Source organism: Hemicordylus capensis, chromosome 13 (genome assembly GCF_027244095.1).
Source record: "Hemicordylus capensis ecotype Gifberg chromosome 13, rHemCap1.1.pri, whole genome shotgun sequence".
Taxonomy (NCBI): domain Eukaryota; kingdom Metazoa; phylum Chordata; class Lepidosauria; order Squamata; family Cordylidae; genus Hemicordylus; species Hemicordylus capensis.
The window spans coordinates 17,495,483-17,522,017 of record NC_069669.1 but is presented as its reverse complement, the minus strand read 5'-3'; the positions used below and the strand labels follow the sequence as shown (position 1 = coordinate 17,522,017).

Genomic DNA, 26,535 nt, shown 5'->3' with positions numbered 1-26,535 from the left:
GATGAGGATATTCAGAGACAGAGTTGCTGCATAAAATCTTTATTTCCCCCAGGCAACCCTGTTCCTGTTCTAAGTACATTACTTATAAAGGGAATAAAGATAAGCTCATTCACCCACCCCTCCTCACAATGTGTCTATCACCTTAAGTGGCACAGCTGGGAAATGCTTGACTAACAAGCAGAAGGTTGCCGGTTCGAATCCCCGCTGGTACTACATCAGGCAGCAGAGATATAGGATGATGCTGAAAGGCATCATCTCCTACTGCACGGGAGGAGTCAGACCCTTGGTTCATCTATCTCAGTGTTGTCTACACAGACTGGCAGCAGCTTCTCCAAGGCTGCAGGCAGGAGTCTCTCCCAGCCCTCTCTTGGAGATGCTGTCAGGAAGGGGGAATGTTCTTTCCAGAGCGGCTACATCCCCTGAAGGGAATATCTTACAGTGCTCACATGTAGTCTCCCATTCAAATGCAAACCAGGGCAGATCCTGCTTAGCAATGTGCTTGCTATCACAAGACCAGCTCTAATCCTAACCGGCAACTGTTCTGCATTCAGCCATATTGAAGATGCACCCTACTATACTCCTGACCCTGGCCAGAGCAACATGTGTGCAAAGATGGCAGAGGTGAAGTGTGGGGAAGGAACATTGCTGGTCTTGTGGCAGCAAGCGTGAATTGTCCCCTTTGCTAAGCAGGATTCATCTTGGTTTGCATTTGGATGGGTGGCTACATACAGGTGCTGTCAGCTGCACGGGGTAGGGGTGCAAAACTTTGGCCCTCCAGTGGTTGTTGGACTACAGCTCCCATAATCCCCAGTGGCCAATAGCCAGGGATTATGGATGTTGTAGTCTAACATCTGCAGAGGGGCCAAAATTTTGCAACCCTGCCATAGCTCAGTGGAAGAGCATTGGAAGGTCCCAGGTTCACTCCACAGACTCTCCAGGCAGAGCTGCCCGAAACCGTGGCGAGCTGCTGCCAGTCAGTGCCAACAATACTGAGTGAGATGGACCAGTGGTCGGGCTCAGTAAGGTAGGTTCCTAGGTTCCGATGCAAGTGATCAATGTATGGAACCTCTATGCAAGTTCCATAGCAACCTGGAGGAAGCAATTTGCGCATAGATATATATATATATAAAACCTCAAAAGAGGCACCTTTCAACACGGTGATTCACTTTATTGAGCAGGGGGAGAGCAACTGGCCCTCTCCACCCCCAGCACGGCATCCCTCCAGTGACTGTTGCTGGTGTCTACCTTGTGTTTCTTTCTAGATTGTGAGCCCTTTGGGGACAGGGATCCATCTTACTTATTTAGTATTTCTCTGTGTAAACCGCCCTGAGCCATTTTTGGAAGGGCGGTATAGAAATCGAATAAATAAATAAATAAATAAAGAATAATAAAGACAGCTCGTGCTGTGAACACCCACCCATTCCAACCCACCCACCCAACAAGCGTGCGGATTCCTCTCGTCTCCGATATGCCAGGCAAGGGAGGAGAAAAACAGCCCCAAACTCTCCAAAGCACACAAGACGTGTTCCCAACCACAGATGCCACATTTCCACTCGGAACTGGAGACAGGAAACTGGCCTCCCTCTCCATCTGGGCCGCTTGGAGCCAAACGGGGCCTCGGTGATGGGTTTCAGGAGAGACAGCGGTACCCTTTGGCGCCACCAACACAGCACACACAGAGCCGGCTGGCTCAGCTGCCCAGAGCCGGAGGCAGCTCCAAAAGCCGATCCAGGCATCTCAGGTGGGCTGCTGGGGGGGGGGGTGTGTGTCCCTGAGCACGTGCAGAGCTCAATCCCAGAACAAACCAGGCCAGCTGCGAGAGAGCGACCCAGTTCCCAAAACGACGACTGAGGCGCCACCCAAGGGCTCGTGCCCTTCCCTCCCCCCTCCTTTCAAAAGTACATTTCAAGCTTGGCTCGCCAGTTCGTGGGAGTTTCCAACAAGAACAAAACCGGGGGCACTTGTTGATTTTGGTCTATCTTTAAGGTCCCACCTTCCAGTTCCCAGAAGGGGGCCCAGCCAGATGCTCCCGGGAACCCTCGACACAGAGCAAGTTGTAGTCCAACCAGCTGCTGTTGGACTACAACTCCCACCACCCCCTGCCACCGCAATATTGTGGCAGGGGATGATGGGAGTTGTAGTCTGGCAGCTGGATGGTCTCAGGTAAGGCCACCCTTGAAACAGGACCTGAAAGCAATAGCCATTCCCCTACTCTCTGCTCCTAGCATCTGGCATTCGGAGGCATATTGTGCCCAATCACAGGGGTATACTGCGTCCAGTGGTGAAGGTTCTGTTTTATCCGATATGTTGAACAGCAGCTGAAGGACTTGTCCCCCGAGAATTTATGGGAGGCTCTGGTTCATGAGAAACACTTGTGAACGAAGACCCTAAAAATCGCTCGCTATCTACTGGCTGACCTACCCACCCCCCCACAGGTTTCTATTTAAAACCTGCAGCTGCATAAGTTGTGCAGCAGAGTAATATCTGCACACACATTTTTATCATCCTAGGGCCCCCTTTGCTAATTGCACGGGTTGAAGAAACCAGTTCCGCTTCTTTCCCCCACTCACACGGAAGGAGGCTTGGTGTCTTTTAAAAACACAGCTATACGACCGGAGGGCCATGATCTTCTACTCAAGCCCCACCTCAGGAGGGGGGCAAGGAAAATACTTCAGATTCCAATGAGCCAGACTCGAGACAGAGTTCAGGAAATTCTTAGATGCCCAAGTGTCAGCGTCACGTTTTTGTTTTTAGGAGGCTAGAAGAGATTCCCAGCCCTGCCCTTCTTCCTCTTTTAACTTTGTAAAAAGAACTGTGTAGTTGCCTGCTGATGAAAAGCACTCACCATATGCTCAGAGGCACATTCTACCAAATTCTCCTTCAACACTGCTGTTACACTAATCCCCTAGCTGGTTGCCACCAGCCTACAGAGGTAGTACACTGGAGCAAAGAATTGTGTTTTCATGGTTATGAAGATTTGGTAGACTGGTACAATATTTGGCTCATGCCCATATGATCTCATGCCCATATGGAATGACTATCGTGGGCCATTGAACCCCTTGGGGGTTTTGGAGCTCAGCTGGAGTGGGCACACCCATAACCATCCCACTTTATCCTCTTTAACTGATCACCAGATAGGATATACATGAAATAAATGTTGCCATGCCAGGATGTTCCATCCCACCTAAAAGAATCAGAAACATAGGAAGCTGCCATATACTGAGTCAGACCTTTGGTCTATCTAGTTCAGTATTGTCTACACAGACTGGCAGCAGTTTCTCCAAGGTTGCAGGCAGGAGTCTCTCCCAGCCCTAGCTTGGAGATGCCAGGGAGGGAGAACTTGGAACCTAGATGTTCTTCCCAGAGCGGCCCCATCCCCTGAGGGGAATATCTAACAGTGCTCACACATGTCTCACATTCAAATGCAAACCAGGGTGGACCCTGCTTACAAAGGGGACAATTCATGCATGCCACCATCGGACCAATTCTCCTCCTCTGCAACTCTCTTTTGCCAAAATGAGTGGGTTAATGAGTCCTTCATCAACAGAAGTATCACCCCATCTCCAAAGATGGAAGATCGGGGGGGGGGGGGGGGGAGAGATGTTAAACATCCAGGCAAGCTAAACTTGCCTTTCCTCTCTCTGCCACATCATGTCTCAATGCTGAAACTCCGCTTACAAGCAACTTGGGACAGGAAAACCAACATCTTTTGCTTATTTTGCTTTGCAAAGCACCACTGCATCAGGATCAAAATGCACAAGACAGGGGGTGGGGTTCAAAAGAGACTGCATCTTGAAGAACATAGCTCTAACCAATTTATAGAGATTTAAGTAGATACTCAACTGCCCCGTTGAAATCGGTGAAACGCAGCGGGATTGTGCACTTATCTTTTCTTTTAAAAAACGATTTATCTGCTCAGACGCAGATTCCTAAATGCAGGATTTTAAAAGGGGGCAAGACCTTGAAAGGTTTTCTTGTCGAGTTTATGTTGCACAGTGCATGGGAAACAGAAGCGCAGAGGAAAATGTGATTAGAAAACAGGTATGCAAAGAACATTTCAGAAACAGCTCTGGTTTTGCACTAGTGGTTATGTGGTCGAAGCAGTTCCTCCAAGAACAGAGCTTGCTGTTCTCTCTTCAACGGGCCACGCGCACACATATGCATCCTGACAACATCACTTCGACCACAAGAATGGAGCGCCCAAATGGCTCGTGAGGTCACCCAAATACGAGAGAGAGAGACTTCAGCAACTGTAATAATATGCAGTTCCCTTGGCAACCAGTGTTATAACCTACTAGTTAAGAGATTAGAGAAGTCATTTTGGGTTTGCTCAAACACGTGCTTTTTGAAGTCAGGCCATAACAGAACGGAACATGGTGAATCAATACCTCTTCCGTTCCAGCTTACAAAACTGCTCTTAATGTGCCTTCCTCACTGTCTGGATCGTTTAGAACCCCTTAATTTATTCATTTTTTTAAAAAGATCCCCCAATATTTCACGCTGAATAGCAAAACACGGGCTGCAACGTCAGTAGAGTGTTGCTTGCCTCCTTTACATAGGTATCAACATTGCAATCTAAAAGTCCAAATGCAGGGGTATTCTATGCGCCCCTTCCGACATACCAGTTCAGATTTGGCACCAACAAAATCCCAAACAAGCTCTGCATTTCGACATATGAACTGAAAGATCTCAATTCAAATTTTAGTGAACCTGGTGATGGGGCCATTACTCAGTGGTAAAGCATCTGAACTGCACGCAGAAGGCCCCAAATTCAACCCCTGGAATCTCCAGGTAAAGCTGGGAAAGACCCTCTGTCTGAAACCTTGGACAACCGCTGCCAGCCTGTATATAGACAATATTGAGCTAGATGGACCAATGGTCTGACCCAGTAGTCCTACGTCCTCGAATTTAGTTGTGCCACCTAATGCCGCAGTGGGGAAGGAAACTGGCTAGAGAGCAGGAGGCTGTCGGTTCAAATCTCTGCTGCTGTGTTTCCCAGAATATGGGGAACTCCTCTATCGGGCAGCAGCAATATAGGAAGGTGCTGAAAGGCCTCATCTCACACTGTGTGGGAGGCGGAAATGGTCAACCCCTCCTGTATTCTACCAAGAAAACCACAGGGCTCTGTAGTCGCCAGGAGTGGACATTGACTCGATGGCACAAACTTTCCTACCTTTATCCCAATGTATACAAATTAAACATTTGCAATGCTCTGGCCAACACCAGAGCGGTGAAAGCGTAGAGAAAGAAAGACCAGTAACTGGCTCTCAATCTAGACAGGGACCACACACGTAAGCCCCTGACCACTTTGACTCTCTCTGGTTTCAGAACGCTCAGCTTATTTTAGCTTTGCAGCCAGAGGGCTAGAATCTGCGCGCATGCACACACACGCACATGCACACACAGACTTTAAAACAAAGTTGAGATCCTCAGGAAGAAATCCAGCACAAAAATTTCACCCTCACTGTGTGCAATATAAACAGATCTGTTTCTGTGTCCCACAGATTGGGAATTTCCGGGTAATCACCAGCGTTCCAGACCTTCAGCTTTGACTTCAAGACCCGCCTTCCAACTTAGCTTGCTTCTTAAGAATCACTGACCTCTAGGAAACCGCTGCCTCCCTTTTTAGTAATTGGGCCTTAATTATTTTTCACAGCTAGGTTGTCTCCTTTATTAAATGTACACATCCAGTGACAACACAGCTGTGAAAGATGACCCGGCTGATCAGCAGTGACATTCAGCCTGAAGCAGAGCATAAAACTCTCCCGGCAACACAATAGGCCCGGCTGATGTTCCTGGAGGCTGTAAAAATGGAGCTGCATCCAAAAGGCACCCGCTGTTTCCAATAGGAAAGGATGATGGAACACAGGAAACACACTCCTGTCTCCAAAATAATATCATTTTCTTAATGGAGCCAATGTAAATGTTGAACATGACCAGGCACAAGCCTATTTTGATGTGAATTTCCTGAAATCCAGTCATTTTCATTTCTTCTGCAAATAATTAAACTCACACCGGGGTTCTCAAATGTTTTCCCATCTTATGAATCATCTTAAATGAAGACTGCCAGACACACATCACATCTTGCTCCTGCAAGCGAACAGGCAGCTCACAACTTCCTTGCAGTAACAAGGTTTGTTTATTTTCAAGTCGTGCAACTTACTTTTCACCAGTCCCAGCTCACGGAATAAGATTGTGTCAGAAGCATAACATCCGACAAACGTTCCTTGGAACAGTCAGTTAACGTGGACACAAAATCAGATTGATGGTTTGATGGCCTTGCATTCACATCCCTTCTCAACCATCAATCACAGAGATGGGGGGGGGGGGGGAAGCCTAGAACAACACACAGTCTGAACACTGAAAAGCGCCATGGGGCACGATCCTCTGCAATCCCCTTGACCGCTCTACAGTGAATCCCCTCTATGCTTTATACTGGAGATCAGCGTGGGAAGGCAGTTCAATTTTAGACCATGATGGTGTACAACTCTACTCAGCTGGTCTTGTGGTAAAGGTGAAATGTGCCATCGGGTCGGTGTTGACTCCTGGCGCCCACAGAGCCCTGTGGTTGTCTTTGGTAGAATACAGGAGGGGTTGACCATTGCCGCCTCATCCCACACAGTATGAGGTGATGATGCCTTTTAGCATCTTCCTATATCTCTGCTGCCCAATATGGGTGTTTCCGTATCCATAGTCTGGGAAACATACCAGTGGGGATTCGAACTGGCAACCTCTGGCCTTCTAGTCAAGTCATTTCCCCGCTGTGCCATTAGGTGGCTGTGGTCTTGTGGTAGCAAACATGTATTGTTCACTTTGCTAAGCATGGTCTGCCCTGGTTTGCATTTGAATGGGAGGCTACATGTGTGTGCACTGCGGGATATTCCCCTCAGGGGACAGAGCCTCTGGGAAGAGATTTTCATGCTTGCATGCAAAAGGTTCCAAGTTCCCTCCCTGGCAGCATCTCCAAGATAGGGCTGAGAGAGATTCCTGCCTGCAACCTTGCCGCTGCCAGTCTGGGTAGACAATCCTGAGCTAGATGGACCCAGGGACTGACTCAGTAGAAGGCAGCTTCCAATGTTCCTATGCTATATCTATAGCTGCCACCTCTGAGTCCTAACTCCCCACCATGGGGACGAGCATCATAAAGGTGGACAAGCAATGTGAAACATATAAGACACTTTGCATGCTAAATGTGAATCTTGTTTTCAATCATGGGGCTGTATTGCTGATGCAGCAGTTAAGTGAAATGGTTCAAATGTAAGGAAAATGCTGCTAAATCAGACTGTGGGTCCATTTAACTCCAACATGCGGTCTCCAAGCCAGCCAGACGCCACAGGGAACCTCACCAGCAAGGTATGAAAACAATCGTCCTCTCCTGCCAGAATGAGAAGAGCTTACCACAAATGGCGTTTAAACAAAATCATACATGGAAAGGGATCGGACAGGGGTCCTCAACCTTGGGCCTCCAGATATTGTTGGACTGCAACTTCCATCGTCCACATCCAAAGAGCATTATGGCTGGGGATGATGGGAGTTGTAGTCCAACAACTTCTGGGGACCCAAGGTTGAGTACCAAGGATATGATGAATCCATAGTAGTTAGTTAGTTAGCTAGTTTATTTACGGTCAATGACCAAACAAAACAGCACCTGAACAGGAAGTACACAATTACAAATCTAAAACCAAATAAAATAAATATTTAAACCCCAGTTTGCAAGCATCTTGTTTTGCACGCCGCGGCACAAAAACATGCAATTCTGTAAGTAGTCTCCTCTTGGTGATCCGCTAGAAAGAAAGCAACATGATAATCATCAGAAAGCCCAGAACATTTTTTCACATAAGGCTCAATCCAAATGGAATGAATCCAAAGTATAGAAACGGGGTGTGTGTGTGTGTGTGTGTGTGATTATCCTCTCTACCAGGACTGCACAACTTTAGCCCTCCAGTCATTGCTGGACTACAGCTCCCATCAACCCCTGCTACACCGGGAAATAGTTAAGGATGATGGGAGTTGTAGTCCAATCTCTGCAGAAGGGGCAACGCTGCGTGGCCCAGGTATAAAAGCTCAATTTGCTTTCTGCTTTTTGTTTCTAATGTTAGAGGTTGTATATATGTATAGGTCACGATACAGGCACAAGCAACAATACCCAACACACATCTTCCCCTGCACAAGATGCAAGTAAACCACCTTATCCATGAGTGCACCAACAGCCAGCAAGAAGCATTTCTATGTTCCAGGCCTGAAACCTGGTCTGCCCTACAGAACACAGAGACTGTTTACCTGCAAGAAACTAGAGTGCAAATTCCATGGGGGGGGGAGGAGAGGAAAAGGGGGTTAGGATTGCATCATCTGTTTTACCATTCAGAAAGGGAGGGGCGTGGAGTTTATTTGCTCCGATCATAAACACAGAGGCCGAGGCTGCAATTTGTGGTTCACCGAAATCAGTACATAAACCCCTCCCCTAGAAGTGCCTAGAAGGAGAAAGGGTCTCTCCCACCCCACAACTCCCCTGGGGAGTGAGAACGGGCTCGCTTTTGCTTTTGGGTCTCCTCTGGCACCACATTTACTGTTCAGAAAGGAAGCAGCCGGGCACAAAAGAAAAGAAATGCACACGGGTAAACCGAGTAAGCCGAGAGCTTATGGGAGAAGGAGAAGCATGCCCCTGGCTCTGGGTAGGGAGGGAAAAGGCGGCTTGTTTTACAAGGAGAAATTAATTACACCGCCACAGTCCAAGGGTAAAAGCCTTCTAAAAAGAAACATTTCAAAGGACCATTGCCTCGGAGAAAGCAAGCGGCTGGGGATTTATAACTAAATTACGAAGCCCAAGAAAACAGCCTGGAGAGAAAGCAACTTATTTTTTTAAAAAAATGTCTTAAATAATAAGGAAGCTGGTGAGCAGAGAGTTACACCCCGAGGTCTCAGGGGCTGGAGATGAACCACACTATGCCTTCTGCTCCCAAATGTCACATCTTAAGACACTCATTATATGGCCGACATGGACACCCCTTTAAAAGGGGTATGTTGAGAGACGACACGTGATACCCATATCCCACTGACTGTCAGACTTTCAGGAAACCAGGGGTTCTCAGTCTTGGCCCCCAGATGCTGCTGGACTACAAAGCCCATCATCCACCGCCACAGCAGCCAATGGGGATGATGGGCATTGTAGTTCAACAACAGCTAGAGTTATATAAATATCCCACTGAGACCTCCAGTAATCCCGGGGTTCTCAAATGCCACTGCACTACTGCAACAAACCCAGATATGTCCCACTTGTGTTGGAAAGGCAGCAGGAAAAAAGGTTCTTTTTTAGATCACCAGTGGTGGTCTCGTTCATTTAGATACAAATCTTGGCTACAAGTACACAAACATATTAAAGCAATATTAAACACAGGCCTAGAGTTAAGCCCAATGAATTATTTATTGGACTTGCCGCTACAGTCTTTTAACTCACCACTTCAAGCAAAGAACTCTTTTGCCTCCTAACTATATCAGCAAAATTTGTCATCGCCTCACGACGGAAGAGAAAAGGGCACATTTCAGTGAGAGCATGGTTCAACAGAATGTGGTCTACAATGGTTATGGATAAAATTTCTTTACTGCTGAAAAATGATACCGAGCAAAACTTAAGTAAACTCCATCTACTCTTGGTGAGAGTGAATGTTCGTTTGTAGAAATCAGCTGATTCTAGTCTGTATGTTCAAAGCTGGTTATATACAACGCAGGGAGATTGGTTTTATTTATTTTTTGTTTAGTTATTTATTTGATAAATGGCTCAGGGCGGTTTACATCAAAATGATATAACTATGTCTTGTTTTTATTCCATAATATGGTACTTACCTGCCATTGTATTTTGAAGGGGGGGAAATTCTAATAAAGTTTTAATTTAAAAGTTTTTTTAGAAATGCCAATGGACTACAACTCCCATCATCCCCAGCCACGGTGGCCAACAGTCAGGGATGATGGGAGTTGAAGTCCAACCACAACTGGAGGGCCAACGTAGTGCATTATACCAAGACCCCACTGAGAATTTCAGGAATCTGGGGTTCTCAAAGCGGGTTCCCAGCTGGGTTGGACTACAACTCCCATCATCCACAGTCTCAACGGCCTTCAGCCATCAAGGGCAGGGGCACTCTCCGCTGCCCTTAAAGGTATGCCCCGCCCCACCTTCAAACCGCCCTACCCTCCGCCAGTTCTGTGCACATCCCTACTCCATCAGAAGTTTGAGAAGCCGTTCAGCCATTTCCAAAACCACGTGTCAGTCAACGACTTCTGGCCTGTCTGCTGCGGCACCCCTGGATAGGAACAGCAGGTTCTGGAATATGCACGCTGGGTGCATGCGCACACACATCGCACGTGCACACACCGGGCGGGCGAGCATGGCGGGCACACGAGCGCCGGGTCCTTCCGTCAACTTCCAGCTGAGGAAGTTCACTCCCAGTCTAACCCAGTCCTCCCTACTCTGACCGGCAGCAGCTCTGCAGGGTTCGAGAGACTCTTCTTTCCCTGCCCTACCTGGAGATACGGTCAGCGAATGAACTTGGGCTCTTCCGCCGAGCGACGGCTCCATCCTCTCAAGGGGTCCCCGGCCCGTTCCAGTTTTTCAGACTGGAACACAAGATGGAACACACTTTGGGGATGAAAGGCGCCCGGCAATTCTGAACGCTACCAGAGTGCGGGCAGTGGAATTACTGATGGCCAATCTACCCGTGACCTCCCTGATCGCTTTTCAGGGCTACAGAACTGCAGGGCTCAGGTTCTTGTTCAGCTATCCGGGAGGGGCGGGGGAGGTAATAAATCGTTCTTACACTCCACAGCAACAAGGGGACATCAGGGATGCGCACAAACCTGTTCGGAGCCCCTTTGATGGTCCGGAGGGTTCGAAGGTGGGATAACTTTAAGGGCGGGGGTGCACTTACCCCTCCCTCCGCTTCCCCCCCACCCGCTGGCGCTCACTTGAAAATCGGTCTGGCGTCGCGGCAGCATACCTCCTTGCCAGCCTTGGGGGAAAGCGGAAGGAGGGGTAATTGCCCCTCCCGCGCCCTTAAAGTGATCCCACCTCCTCCTTCGAACCCTTCGAACCGTAAAAGGCCCTTCGAACCGGCCCCCGCCGGTTCCATGCACATCCCTAGTGGACAGAAAGCCAGCTTGCATCCCAGCACCTAGCTGAGCTACTCCTGCCAACAGGGCTGCCAGGTCCCAACCCGGTAAGCGCCACAGCAACGAGAGAGAATGCAGCCGCCGTTGGTCCTACCCCAGCCGGCCACGGCCCCTTGGCCCACCCTCCCTTCCAACCAGCTTTAGTAAGTGCTGTGCTCACGAGAAGGCAGGATGCGAGACAGAGGTGAGACAAGCGAGATAGGGGAAGGCATGGCTGCGCCGAAGCAAGCCGATCTCCGGGTCGCAAGCCGGCTACCTGAGCCGACTGGAGAAACCAGGGACTGCAATCCTTTACAAATGAAACCCGCTCTCTTTTTGATTGCCACAGGATCTGAGCAAACGGCAGGTGACCCTTCCGATAGTTTGGTCATTTACAAATCAAGGCGTTTTCCTTTTCCCTCTTTACCCTACACAAAGCATACGGGACACCCACCCACCCAGACAGCTGTTGCTCCTCTCCCGTCAGTGGAATCCTTTCCTCGTCCCAGTGAACCCAGCTCATCCTTCAGGGATTCATGCCTCTCTTCCCACACAGATTCCCCATGGAGTGGAAATATCCAGTACTTGCAGACATGCCTGAAGGATTATAATCAATCAATCAGTCAGTCAGTCAGTCAAATAAAGTTTTTATTAGCACCACTTGTGCTCTTTAGGGCTGAGGAATCTGCTTCCCCCACGTTTTCCACAGGGATCCTCCATTCCCGTTGCCTAAGACAGATTACTACTACTACTACTACTTGAATTCCCCACCCCCCAGTCTGAAAACGAGTTTGCTTTTTGCAAGTTTGCCCCAGGGGTATTCTGTTCTCCACGGGTTAAGGTAAAGTGTGCCGTCGAGTCAGTGTCGACTCCTGGCGCCCACAGAGCCCTGTGGTTGTCTTTGGCAGAATACAGGAGGGGTTGACCATGGCCTCCTCCAGCACAGTATGAAATGATGATGCCTTTCAGCATCTTCCTATATCGCTGCTGCCCTATAGAGGCGTTTCCCATAGTCTGGGAAACAGACCAGTAGGGATTCGAAGTGGCAACCTCTGGCTTGCTAGTCAAGTCATTTCCCCGCTGTGCCATTAGGTGGCAATTCTGTTGAAAAGTTGGAGATAAATAATCTCTGTATTCTTATCACCCCCATCCACAATTTAGCATCCAATAAGCTATTGTGCGCACACGCGCCAGGTACTTCCGCTTACTTCTGATCTGAGCAGCGAACGGGGTGGGGCACTGGACTGGTTTACAGTGGAGCTTTGGCGGGGGGGGGGGGTAAGTGCACCTTCCCCCAGCCTTAAAGTCACCCCCCTGCCTTCGAATTTCCCCCGCCTGGTTCCGTGCACATCCCTACCACCCTCTGGATCGGATCCCCTCCTGTCAATTTCTACCTCCATTTCAATACTTCTTTCTTCCTCTCAAGGTTCACCTCCCCAATAGGTTTGAAACCCGTTTGGGTGCACATGAACAAATGTAGCAGAATCAGTGGAGTCCAGGGACAGGAAAAAACCAAGCCGTCAGCCTAGCCCTGTACGGGAAGACATTTTGTGTTCACGACAGAGCATGTGATGGAGCTTTAGGAACCCGCAGTAGATATACACACAGATTCACTTTGCAGCCTCCTCGCACTCATTCTGTTCCAGGGGTCTCAAACTTGGGTCCCCAGATGTTGCTGGACTACAACTCCCATCACCCAAAGTTCATTGCGGCTGGGGATGATGGGAGTTGTAGTCTGACAGCAGCCACGGACGCACGGTTGAGAACCCCTGCTTTAGAGGGCTGCGCCGGGGATGAAATGTGGATTGTCAAGCTTTTACAAATTAAAAATACTGTATGCCTAAACAGTAGAAGAATCAGATGCATCTAGGGATCCAAAACATCTCTAAAAGGTTAACCTCCACCTGCTTCCTCAGAGCAAAAGGTCTCCCAGCTGCATAGCAAAAATCCTGCCTGCCCACAGGGGCTTAATTGGAGCCCCTTCCCTCCTGCAAATTGGTTGTGGATTAAATCCTGGGCTCAACCCAAGAATAGCTGAGGTCATAACAAAGCAGAGACTAACTCTGAGCATGAACGAAATCCCCTTCATATTCTGAGCGGCCCCAAGCTCCTCCCTACACATGGGGGGAGAATTCCCTGCTCTGCCATCTCTGCTCTGCCACAGACAATTTGCACCCTCGAACCAGTGAAGCAATATCCAAAAGCATTCTTGAGGATTTGTCTTTCTTTTCACCCTATGTAGACCACTTTGAGGACTTTGTTGTTGTTGAAAAGCAGTACATAAATAATAGTAGTAGTGTGGTGCAGAACATTTAATTTAATTTATTTAATTTATTTTACATTTTATATCCTGCTCTTCCTCCAAGAAGTCCAGAGCGATGTACTCCATACTTAGGTTTCTCCTCACAACAACCCTGTGAAGTAGGTTAGGCTGAGAGAGAAGTCACCTAGCAAATCTCATGGCTGAATGGGGATTTGAACTCGGGTCTCCCTGGTCCTAGTCCGGCACTCTAACCACTACACCACGCTGGATCTCCCACAAGCAGGCACCACATCCAAGACCAAGGAGGCACAACCTCATGGCGTAGTGCTTAGAGTGTTGGACTAGGACCGGGAAGACTCGAATTCAAACCCCCATTCGGCCATGAAGTTCACTGGGTGATTCTGGGCCAATCACATCTCTCTCAGCCTAACCTACCTCACAGGGTTGTTGTGAGGATAAACATAACCTGTACACCGCTCTGGGCTCCTTTCAGGAAGAGCGGGATATAAATGCAACAAACAAACAAACAAATATTTATTTATTATTTGGCTTAATCCCCAAGGGTGGGAGCCGATGCTGAAAAGTTGATAACTTGTGCTGGCAGGGCACAGCACTATTCAGCAATCAATGTGGACAAAGAGTTTGTTGTGTTGTGTTGGTTTTTCGCTGAAGCTCTTACGGTTTCCCCCTGCACTTCGCATTTCCCTGTTTCCCTGGCTGTTTTCCAGCATGCCAGGCAATAGGGCAGAGCCTTTGCCATCACCACCCGATGACGACTACATCTGGCAGGGCTTCCAGATGGGCAGGAAGGAAACGCTTGTGCCCCTGAACCGATCTGCGATTCTGACAAACCAACACCACACCTGATGGTGGGGGGGGGGGCAGCAGGAAGGAAGAGAGGAATAGGGCTTCCAGGCCGTTCTGAACCTCAGTACCCATTTATGCGGTGTAGAAACAGACCAGCCCCACCACTCGAGATGGTATGTCGTCCGTGGGGTTTTCAGCAGGCCGGCTTGCACCCCGGCACCTATTTACGCTGCCCATAGATACTCTGCGCCCGTTTAAGACTGGAGAATGGAGCTCATGGGCAGGCTTAGGCCCCGGCACCTATTGACTAACCACCACCATAGAGTCTTCTGGAGCACAAGCCAGGTAATGCCCCCAAATGGCGACCCCCATTCCCAGGAAGAGAGATCCCCCCCACTCCAACCACCCCCCACATATTTGCAGTTTGCCTTTCGTAGGCACACTTTCTCCCCCCAAAGCCACTTAAAAACGTGTGTCAGCCCTCCCACCCACCATCAACCCACCGGTGGGTTCCCCTTTGTTGTGGAACCCGCACACCCCTCCCCACCACAGCTCCACATCGATTTCGATGTGTGAGGTTCCCCAGAGTGGGACTCCCTTTTCTCCCTCCAAACACCAGATTAATCCACACTTGGCCTTCCTCTTAGGGTGGGCGTCCCCTTCTTCTCCTTCAGCGACATATCAACCGCCGCAGGATGGGCTTCCCCTCAAAGTGGGACCCCTTTCTCTCCCCCTAAGTCCCAGATCAGCCCACACATGGGATTCCCCACGGGGGGGGGGCTTTTTCTCCCACCTGGCCCCATACCAACCAATGCATGGGCTTCCTCGCAGAGGGGATGCCCCTTTCTCTCCCCTGACAGCCCCACAGCAACCCATGCATTGGGCTGAAGCCCACCTTCCCTTCAAACCCCAAATTCAGCTATGCAGAGCGAGACCCCTTTCACTGCCCTCACCCCACCATGTCCATAGGCCTCCCCTCAAACGAGGGGGGCCCTTTCTCCCCACCCACCCCACACCGACCCATGCATGCATGCATGCACTTCCTCTCCGAGTGGGACCCTTTTCACTTCCCTCACCCCACCCATAGGCCTCCCCTCAAGGGGGGGGGGCTTTCTCCCTCCAGCCCCACACCCACCCATGCATGCACGCGCTTCCTCTCCGAGCGGGACCCCTTTCACGTCCCCCCCCACCCCAATCCCATGCATGAGCTTCCCCTCAAGCGGGGGGCCGGACCCCTTTCTCTCCCCCCCCTCCGCCCCGGAGGGGACTCACTGCGGGGGCAGCTGGAGGGCCGGGCCGCCGCGCCGCTGGAAGGCGCCGTCGACGAAGACGCCGTTCTTGCCCAGGCAGCGCAGGTAGAAGTGGGGCGCGCGGAAGGCCAGCTCGAGGTGGCGGCGCGAGATGAAGCTGGAGTGGCCCATGTGCACGTCCACCGAGCCCTGCGAGGAGTTGCGCCCGATGGTCACCGCCGCCTGCCGCATCAGGAACTCCACGTCGCGGCCCTGCAGCCGGGCCAGCGGCGGCGAGGAGGAGGCGGCGGCGGCGGCGGCGGAGGCCGAGACCGGCAGCAGCAGCGGCGGCTGCGAGCCCGCCGGGGCGGAGGGGCCGCCGAGGGCCGTTGCAGCCGCCGCCGCCGCCGCCGAGGCCGGGCTGCAGGGAGCCGAGCGCAGCGCCAGCAAGGCCCGGGCGCCGTGGCTGTCCTCCCCGACTTCAGCCATGTTTCCCAGCCAGCGTGCAGCAGCCGACACCGCCGGCCTCCGGGGCGGGGCCGCGGCAGGGAGCGGCCCCGCGGCAGCCTAGACGCCTCGCCTGGCGGCGGCGGCTGCTGGGCCGCCCCTTCCTCTTCCCCTGGGCCCCGGGAGGAGAGCGCGGGGCGCCCCTGTGTTTTTTTTGAGGGGGGGCTCCTCCCTCCCTTCCTGCCTTGGGGCTTGGAGCGGGGTGGGGGTGCTGCAGGAATGCCTCTCCCCCCGCCCCAGGGACCGGCGGCCCGTCCCCGTGAGAACAGGAGAAGGGCGCTGGGAGATGGTTCGCGCTACTATTGTTGGACCGCCGACTCTGGTTCGAGCGCACTCTGCCCCGGGCGGCTTGCAACACTGGCCAAAAGAGATGCAACTAGGAAATGCACTATAGAGAGATGCAATCGAGAATGCAGAAGATGCAATAGGGAATACACGAAATGCAATATGAGATGCAAAAGATGCAATCTCTCTCACTAGACCCTAACCCTATTGCATCTCTTTTGCAACCCATATTGCATCTCTCTCTAGTAGAGAGAGATGCAGTATGGGTTGCAAAAGAGATGCAATAGGTAATGCAAAAGAGGCAGTAGAGAATACACTAGACTAGAGAGATGCAATAGGGAATAATATATAGCAGGGGGTGTAGCTCTAATTAAGCAGATGGGTTCAAAGAACCCAGGGCCCCCCAGCTCCACTGCTCTCCCCTAGCTACGCCTCTGCTCTCTGCTATAGGATGAAAAATTAAGGAGGTTGAAGCCAGTGTTCCCCGTAAGAGGGATCCCCAGAGGTTGTTGATTACAACTCCCATCATCCCCAGTCAAAGGCCGTTGCATGAAGGGATGATGGGGCTCGTAGTCGACAACCTCTGGGAATCCCTGTGCAGTGCTCCCTCTCGGAGGGATTGCCAGAAGTTGTTGACTACAACTCCCAGAATCCCCAGCTGTGGTGGCTTTTGCTTGGGGATTCTGGGAGTTGTAGTCAAAAGAGCAACTGGCCCTCTCCACCCTCAGCACAGCATCCCTCCAGTGGCTGTTGCTGGTGTCTAATATTTCTAATATTTTTAGATCATTATTATTTATTATTATTTATTCAATTTATATACTGCCCTTCCAAAAATGGCTCAGGGCAGTTTACATTTTTTAAAAAAAACACCAATTAAAATCAATTAATTAAAAACAAAACTATAAAAACAGCATAAAACTAATTAACTATTAAAACATTTAAACAGTTAAGAACCCTGCAGAACCAGGCTGAACATTTACAGCAATTAAAAACAATTAACAACAAATTTAAGATTGTGAGTCCTTTGGGGACAGGGAGCCATATTTATTTATTTATTATTTCTCTGTGTGAACTGCTTTCGAAACTTTTGTTGGAAAGTGGTATACAAATATTTGTATTTTTTAAATAAAATAAAAATTAATCTTAGTGTATTTACTGTATTTATTTATTCATTCATTTTTCAGATTTGTAGACCCCCCCCAACTTCCGTCTCGGGGCAGTTTACAACAACAACATCAAGCCGATTAAAAGTGAAGACAGGAAACAGACTACCTGTTACAACAAAAAGCAACTGCAAAGAGAACTACAAGAAAGTCTACGACTTTCTTCTGATCAAGAGATTTTGACAACCTTCCCCCCCAGTACCCATCACAGGCAAATCCCTAAACTGGTCATCTGCCCATAAATCAAGCTTCAAGACTGTAATATTCTCTGACACTTTGCTGTACAGTTCCAGTCTGGTGGGTGGGAAAGCGGGAAACATCCCTTCCAGGAGGACTCTTGGAAATACTCCTGGAATACAAGTGGCTTGATAGTTTGAAAATATTGGTAGTGGGACCTCTAGGAGTAGCTTCAGTCAGAGCTGGTAACCCTGAAGTAGCATCCATCTCTGGAGAATGCGTGAAAGCAAGCCTGAGATTTTAACAGCTTGATATTGGGGGGGGGAATATTCGGAGGGGTGTGTGTGGAATTCCAAAAATAGCTTTAGTCAGTTAGGGTACCAATCCTCCTGGGAAGGAGCTTCACTCTCCAGGTAGCTACTGAAATCATTCCTGGAGGTCTTAATGGCTTGATCGTGTGAAAAATATTGCAAAGAAATATTAGCGGAGGAAAAGAAATCTCTGAGATTGGCTTCAGACACTTGAAGGTCGGCCCAAAATCAGAGCATCTGTCTCCTCAGGCGGGGGGATTATCAAAAGCAGCCCTAGAGATTTTCATGGCTTGATTCGGAGGAAAAATTTGGGGAGGGGAGGAGAAAAACCTTGGAACAGCTTCAGCCAGAATTTGGCAGCCCTCTGTGGGCGTGTGACCCACACCTCCTGCCCCAGGCGATGGCAAGGGTGCTAGGTAAGCACCACATGGCACAGAAAACAAACAAGCAGCCAAACAAACTAGGCGGCACCCTGGCCTTTTTTGCAGGAAGGCAACGCCAGCCCTGGGAAGGAAAAGGCTGGTGCATGGCGTGGAAAGGGAGGCTCCACACTATCAGGCCACTAACATCTCCAGGGCTACTTTAAGAGGCACCCGGAGAAAGATGCTGCAGCCTGCAGGGCGGCTGGCAGGCAACCTGAGAACTCTTTATTTACTGGGCACATTTCTAAAAACACAACCCTTAAAACAGCCATACAACCAAAACAGTTTAAAATACAGATAAAAGCTCTAAAACGTTGAAACTGTCATCTGAAAGCCCGGCTGGACTAGAGAAGCCGGAGGGAAGAGGGCAAAGCCCCCCCAGCCACCCCCCGCCTGGCCGGCCGGCCCTCCTTTTGGCAGGACACAGTGGAGGGGTGTGTGCGCATGCGTGAGAGTCAAGCAGCCCTGCTCCAGGAAGGAAGGAAAAGGCTCCGGCAGTTACTATGTGGCGGAGTGAGAGCGGAAGCCGGACGTAAACAAAAACACTGGCCCACTTCCAGCCAGAGTTGCTCAAGAGCCCTGCTCGGGAGTTTCTCTAAAGGCCGATTGGAGGCCAGGCTGTAGCTATAATGGAGCAGATGGGTTCAAAGAACGCGGGGCCCCCAGCTCCACCCCTCCCTATTTTCTTCATTATCTCCCTCCTGGGGAGAGGGGCGGACACGGCCCCCTCCTCTAGCTACTAGTGGTGTGCAAGGAACCGGTGCCTGCCGGTTCGAAGGTGGGCCCCCGCCAGCACTGGCCAAACGGGGCGGCAGCACACTTCCTTGCCCCCCCCCAACCTGGTGCCTCCTCGGACCGGAAGTGGCCACAAGCATCTGCGTGCGTGCGCACATGTATTGGGCACTTCTGGTCCGAGGCGGCAAGGAGATACGCTGCCGCCCCGCTGGACTGTTTGAAAAGACAACGCCAGTCTGGGAAATGCGGCCGGAGGGGTAAGAGCACCCTCCCCTATCCTTAAAGATATCCGCCCCACCTTCGAACTGGCCGAACCGCCAGACTGTCGAACCGGTTCAGAGGCCCGTAAAAGGGCCTCTCCTCCTCTTTGATCTGGGGTAATTGCAGGTGCAGTGCCGGGTTTAGGTCCAAGCTCAGGAAGCTACCGCTTAGGGCCTCCCATTATGGGGCCCCTGGATACAAAAAGGGACCCATTCTCATGTTTGACATGATGATGATGATGATGATGATGATGATGATGATGATGATTGATGATGAATAAACTTTATTGTTAGCTGCCTCAGAACGAATTGTTCTCTGAGCAGCTTACAACACAACATTAAAAAATAAGATAAAAACACACAACATGTTAAATCATAGGACAAAAAACCGGGGGTGGGGGGTGGGTGGGCATAAAGCACACCCATTTAAAGGCATCTCTCCTGCCAGTAGGTGCACTGCAAGATCACAGTTTTTGTTAATTAGTTTTTCATTATGTGATCTTTGCCAAGTGCAAATAAAGCTTTCTTGTTCCTATTTTCGCTGCTCTCTTTGCTAGAATAATATATTGTTTTAATGCAACGGGGCCTTTTTAGCTTGCCGTAGCTTAGGGCTTCAGCATGTCATAATCCCGCCCTGGGGTGGGGAATACAAGGCCAGCTGCCCTGATATTGCATACAAGGTCATAGGAACATAATGGCACAGCGGGGAAGTAACTTGCCTAGGGAGCAAGAGGTTATTGGTTCGAATCCCCGCTGGTATGCTTCCCAGACCATGGGAAAAACCTAGATCGGGCAGCAGCGAGATAGGAAGATGATGAAAGGCATCATCTCATACTGCACGGGAGATGGCCATGGTCAACCCCTCCTGGATTCTACCAAAGACAATCATGGGGCTCTGTGGTCGCCAGGAGTCGACGCCGACTCGACGGCACACTTTATTTTACTTTATACCAAGTCAGACCATTAGTACACCTAGTTCAATATTTTATTCACAGACTGGTAGCAGCTTTTCCAAGGTTACAGGCAGGAGTCTTTCCCAGCCCTTGAAGATGCCAGGGAGGGAACCTGGTGCCACAGATGTTCTTCCCAAAGTGGCCCCATCCCCTGAGGGGAATATCTTATAGGGCTCATCATACATGTCTCCATTCAAATACAAACCAGGGCAGACCCTGCTTTGCAAAGGGGACAATTCATGCTTGCTGCCAGAAGTCCAGCTTTTGTCCTATATCAGTGTCCTGGGACATGATTCCCACCCCTCCTGACACCCCTGCACAGAACAAAGTCACTTCCAGGCCCTTTGCTAGGAAGGAAAGCTTGTGCAACCAGCTAACATGGAAGGAAAGCATCCGTTGCCTTTGCTTCTCCTTCTCTTTGTGAGACCACACTTCTCAGTTGTGGTCCAGTGCCAAAGATGTAGTGCATGCAGCATCAACAGCCATGGAACACAATGCCTGTGCATGTAGCGTGCACTCCTGCGAAAAGACACGAAAAAGCCCAGGCATGCTTGTGCAATGGCATAATTCGTTGATGGAACTCTCTGCCACAGGATGTGGTGATGGCCCCAAATCTTACCAGCCACCTCCCTCCTCCATGGCCTTTTTCAGAGAGCATGGGGCTGTGCAGAGCAGGAGAGAGAGCTTCTGCTCTCTGCCCTTTCCAGCTTCATTTTAAACATACTTTAAAATACTTAAAACATATTTCAAAACATATGTAATTATTCTTGGGGGGTGGGCGGGATGATTGTGTTAATCATCAAAAGGGGCTGTGGGCCTTTTAAGTACCTAGCAACACCCCTGCCTGGATTCTTCTAGAATAATATTTTATTTATTTGAAGTATTTCTACCCTGGCTATTTCAGTGCTCAAAGCAGCTTCCAAAACCAACATTTAAAACCAACCATTCAGTTCTACAAAATAGAAATAATACCACCGGAAGCTGCATTTTGCCCACTGGGACTCACATTATTTTACTTATTTGTTCATTATTTTGTTATTAATGATAAACCTCTTGGTTGGTCCAAATGGGGCTTTCATTGAGGAAATGCTGCTTCCAGAAGCTTGGCTGGTGTGTTGCGTGTGGTGTGGGCTGTCCATTGTGAGGGACTATGGGTACCACATTGCTGTGTTGACTTAATACAACTATGACAGGTATTTATATACTGTTTTTCAACAAAGGTTCCCAAAGAGGTTTACATAGATGTATATAAATAAGAAATAAAAGGGTTCCTTGTCCACAAAGGACTCACAGTCTAAAAAGGAAACATAAGATAGACCCCAGCAGCCGCCACTGGAGGGATGCTGTGCTGGGGATGGATAGGGCCAGTTGCTCTCCCCCTGCTAAATAAAGAGAATCACCACTTTAAAAAAGGTGGAACATAGGCCTTATACTGAGTCAGACCATTGGTCTATCTAGCTCAGTATTGTCTGCTCTACACAGACTGGCAGCAGCTTCTCCAAGGCTGAGGCAGGAATCTCTCTCAGCCCTATCTTGGAGATGCTGCCAGGGAAGGAACTTGGAGCAACCGTCAGATGCTCTTCCCAGAGCGGCTCCATCCCTTAAGGGGAATATCTTACGGTGCTCACACACGTCTCCCATTCAAATGCAAGCCAGGGCAGACCCTGCTTAGCAAAGGGGACAAGCCACGCTTGCGACCACAAGACCAGCTCTCCTCTTTGCTCAGTTAGTAGGGGACTATCTATTCATATCCCGTGCCTGCGTATCGCGCAGTGTTTGTGCAAACAGAAAGGCCTTTTGTGGAAAGGGGCGATAAAAAGATCTCTCTCTCTCCCTTCTAGCTTTTGATAGGGCACGTGCTTTAGTCAAGCAAACACGGTTCTCGTTGGCGCAAGATAAATAGCCCAACATGAGTTACATCTAAGGTTTGTTCTGGAAATGTCCCCCCCGCCCCTCATGCCGATCGAGTGCGGCCAATGAAGACAAGGTCTGGTTTCTGCTGCATCGGGGAGACATCGCCTCCTCCATTTCTGTAATTGAAAAGCGGCCTTGGCGGGGAGAGATGTGGACGGCATACTAGGTGCAGGTTCAGTAGCAAGAGATGCATCTCCCTGCTAGTGAGACAATGCATTAAGGGCTAGCCATGAAAGCCATCCTAATGAGGGCAGCTCTGAATCAGTGGAGGAGGCGGGTTAGTGGGGAGCAGCAAAGCCATCCCTTTAATGAGATGCTGCCTCCTCGGTCTTCATTAACCACCGGTCCTCTCCTCGGCGAAAGAGGATCCCTTCTCCTGATTAGTCACAATGGAGCATCTTCAAAGGGCAAACTGCACTGCACTGGCGGAGGCTGGAGATTGCAGAAAGCACCCAAGTCTTTCTTTTTTTTAAATGATCAGGACTCTTGCTTGCCCTCGACCAGATATAGGCAACCTTGGATCCCCAGTCAGAAAATTGTGGCTTGGGATAGGAACATAGGAATGTAGTAAGCTGCTTTATACTGAGTCAGACCATTGTTCCATCTAGCTCAGTATTGTCTGCACAGACTGGCAGCAGCTTCTCCAAGGTTGCAGGCAGGAGCCTCTCTCAGCCCTATCTTGGAGATGCTGCCAGGGAAGGAACTTTGAACCTTCAGATGCTCTTCCCAGAGTGGCCCCATACCCAAAGGGGAATGTCTTCCCAAAGGGGAAGGGGGGCCCTGGACTTTGACCCCAAAGTCCAGAGGTAAGAGCACCACTGTAGTTATGTGTAAACATTTCTGTAGAGGTCCCTGCTTAGTGGTTGGAAGATATGACCTTCTGCTCTCCTCCACGCCAGCCGTGGGATTTCAATTACATGTTTAGGAAAGAGAATGACAAATGGTGGCCATTACTAGGCCCGAAAGCGTTTAAACAAGTCCTGCTTTATAGATACTTCACTCTGAATTCTTTGACGCAGGTTTCAAATAGTTTTTGCTGTGTGTGTTGAAATGGCAAAATCTGGTATCTTGAAAATATTCCAATCATCGTTTGTTTTGGTTTCCCTGCTCGGATCGTTGTGATTTTTATTTTTATTTTTTGTACACACATCCAGAATATATTATCACAGTAAGTTCTCTTTTTCAAAAGCTGGAAAGCAGCCAGCGTGCTCAGAACTTGGAATGCTGTGCAGACTGTTGTTCTCTCGCCAAAAAATGTTCACAGTTCCTTGTTTGTCTTCTTAATGCAAGAGTATTGGCTTCATAAGGGTGAAAAAAATCATTACAATAGAACAGAAGAAAGGGGGGGGGGCAGGAAACCAGCCCTTTGACCGTCCCTTATCCACTCTAATTGGGAGAAGTACCTTGAAGCATGTTAAAGAGAACCTTATCTGCATTAAAAGATCTTGTGAACGCTCCTTTTGAGAATGAAAAAAAAAAAAACCAGTGTTATTTTGCACAACAGCTGGGAAGCCGTATTAGCACTGTAATGACGGTCTGCTGTATTAACGGCACTGTACCAGCTGGTTAAATCGTATGTTGTCAACAGATTTATTTACCTAAATGACTTTTTTAAAAAAAATCCTGTTTAGATGACTGTAAGCAAAAGGGTGTTATTGCTAAACTCAGCCTGCCTATCCCTCCTTCTTTGCAGCTTGTTTGAGCAGCAAAGGTGTGTCCCGATCTCACTGCTGTGTCCCAGGGAGGAGAGAGGGAAGGGAGAAGCTCTGTCCTGAACAGTCCAGAGGATCACACAGTGGCAACTGATGACTCCAAGGTCCCAGGTTCAAACCCAGGAATCCCCAGCACTATCGCCATTTCTAATTTTGATAGAGAGTCAGGCGGACTTGGGGGCGGGGGCAGGGAAGATTCACTGCAAAGTTTAAAAGCCAGGTACGGGGTATATATGAAACTATATCAGAAGCTGCCCTATGCTGAGTCAGACCCTTAGTCCATCTAGCTTAATATTGTCTACACAGACTGGCAGCAGCTCTCCAACGCTTCAGGCAGGAGTCTTTCTCGGCCCTACCTGCTTTTCTCCCCAGCTTTTCCCAGTCCCTGAGCACCTTTTAAAACAGACCCAGAGTGATGTAGTGTTTAGAGTGCTGGACTAGCACTGGGGAGACCTGAGTTCAAATCCCCCTTCAGCCATGAGACTAGCTGGGTGACTCTGGGCCAGTCACTTCTCTCTCAGCCTGACCTACTTCACAGGGTTGTTTTGAGGAGGAACCTAAGTATGTAGTACACTGCTCTGGGCTTTTTGGAGGAAGAATGGGAAATAAAATGTTTGGTTTTTTTAAAGTGGCAATTCTCTTTATTGAGCAGGGGGAGAGCAACTGGCCCTCTCCATCCCCAGTACAGCATCCTGTGGCTGTTGCTAGTGTCTCTCTTCTGTTTCTTTTTTAGATGGTGAGCCTTTTGGAGATGGGGAGCCATTTTATTTCTTTGTTTATAGCTATGTAAACCGCTTGGGGAACTTTGGTTGAAAAGCAGGATATAAATATAATAATATAAACTGCTTTGGGAACTTTTGTTGGAAGTGGTATATAAATATCTGTCATATTCATCGTATTCGTATTCACCAGGATGCTTTCCAGGCTAGACCCTACAATGGGGTCAGGCCATATCTCGGAAGTGTGCTTCCACACTTCTTCCTGCGTCGTGACACCGCAGTCCCTATGTGGACAGCAGGGTGCCGTTCACATTGCCAATGCCTTGTTGCGAATTTAATCGCTGCGATATAGAGCAAGGACGTTGCATATCCAGCGTAAAGAAGTTGCTGGTTTTTCGGGATGTTAGTTCCCGCGAGACTGCTCCCCCTGCTGGTTATGGCCCGAATGCAACTTGCCTGAACAGAGACATTTTGCTGCTGATGAGCAGCTAGCCTGGAAAGCGCCCAGGGGAGGTAAGTATATACCTGCGGCAGTGAAAGCCATCCGGGGTAAGGTAACATCTCAATTATTGTATGGTGCTCAAATTTGTATATACCCAAATTTCAATTTTCTGGAGGCAAATTTTCATTCTCTGGAGCTATTATTTGTTTGTTTATGCAAAACACCTTGAGAACTTTGGATGAAAAGCAGTACATAAATATTCGTTGTCTTCAGTGTTCTACCACTGAGCAATGGCCAATCCCCTAAGGGGAATATCTTACAGTGCTCAAACATGTTGTCTCCCATCCATATGCAAACCAAGGCAGACCCTAGCAAAGGGGACAATTCATGCTCGCTACCACAAGACCACCTCTCATCCCAGAAGGAGTGAGAGAGAGCGCTATCTCATAGGAACAAAGCAAGCTGCCATATATTGAGTCAGACCATTGGTCCATCTAGCTCAGTATTGTCTACCCAGATTGGCAGTGGCTTCTCCAAGGTTGCAGACAGGAGTCTCTCTCAGCCCTGTCTTGGAGATACGGCCAGGGAGGGAACTTGGAACCTTCTGCTCTTCCCAGAGCGGCTCCATCCCCTAAGGCAGGGATCCTCAACGTTGGGCCCCCAGATGTTATTGGACTTCAACTCCCATAATCCCCAACCAAAGGCCACTGGGGCTTGGGATTATGGGAGCTGAAGTCCACTAACATCTGGGGGCCCAACATTGAGGATCCCTGCCCTAAGGGGAATATCCTACAGTGCTCACACTTCTAGTCTCCCATTCAAATGCAACCAGGGTGGACCCTGCTTAGCTAAAGGGACAAGTCATGCTTGCTACCATGAGACCAGCTCTCCGACCAGCTAGTGAATTGGTAACAGATAGCTATAAGTGCTAATGAAGAATATTCTAGGATGACCCACCCCACTTTTCATGGCACCATTTGCAAGCCACAAAAACGGAGGGATCAGAATGGGGGGCAGGCAGGAATGTGGTGTGTGTGTGTGTGTGTGTGTGTGTGTGTGTGTGTGTGTGTGTGTGAAACACAGCCGCCCAGAACAGAGTTCTTCCCAGTGGCTGATAGTTGTTTCCTCTCCCTGCCCCCACCCAGCACCACACCCACATACCCTGTTCTTGTGATATGCATCCCACAGGACATCAGACATTTGACTGCTAGAGTTTGGTATGGCACATGTGGTGAGAAATGCCGCTCTCGGCGTGCTCCTAAAGCATCTGAGCACTACCAGTCCTGAGCATATTCACCACGGCAGAACTGCCAATAACTGACGCATCCACTTTAGGACAAGTGTTAGCTGTTCGTTATGGGCAGACTTGGTTACAGATTTCCAAGGGCCGAAACAGACAATTTTCACGCTTTTAGAGGTCTTTGCAGATCTCGATTGGCAAGCGATGAACATCTTGAGAACAGATTCAGGTCACTCCTTATAGGAGCAGGTTGTTGC

General features: G+C 49.4%; 2 protein-coding genes and 1 long non-coding RNA gene across 7 annotated transcripts in view; 1 reads left to right on the top strand and 2 right to left on the bottom strand.

Moving 5' to 3' along the window:
- Positions 1 to 16,264, bottom strand: part of FOXK1 (forkhead box K1) — a 76,177-nt gene extending 59,913 nt beyond the window's left edge. The window contains exon 1 of one of the 2 annotated variants that reach the window (XM_053276018.1): positions 15,482 to 16,264. In XM_053276018.1, coding sequence (XP_053131993.1) covers positions 15,482 to 15,927 — 446 coding nt within the window. In that variant the 5' untranslated portion in view covers positions 15,928 to 16,264. The remainder of the gene's footprint in view (positions 1 to 15,481) is intronic. The other variant, XM_053276019.1, reaches the window with a different exon arrangement.
- A 2,979-nt stretch (positions 16,265 to 19,243) lies between these two features.
- Positions 19,244 to 26,535, top strand: part of LOC128336421 (cytochrome P450 3A24-like) — an 86,796-nt gene continuing 79,504 nt past the window's right edge. The window contains exon 1 of one of the 2 annotated variants that reach the window (XM_053276023.1): positions 19,244 to 19,295. Coding sequence is in view for 1 of the 2 variants with exons in the window: in XM_053276022.1 (XP_053131997.1) it covers positions 19,282 to 19,295 (14 nt within the window). In the remaining variant the exon portion in view is untranslated. The remainder of the gene's footprint in view (positions 19,296 to 26,535) is intronic. The other variant, XM_053276022.1, reaches the window with a different exon arrangement.
- The window catches only part of LOC128336422 (uncharacterized), an 82,410-nt gene continuing 79,129 nt past the window's right edge, over positions 23,255 to 26,535 (bottom strand). For all 3 annotated transcript variants that reach the window (XR_008311965.1, XR_008311963.1, XR_008311964.1), the window contains one exon: positions 23,255 to 23,463. This is a non-coding gene — a long non-coding RNA (uncharacterized LOC128336422). The remainder of the gene's footprint in view (positions 23,464 to 26,535) is intronic.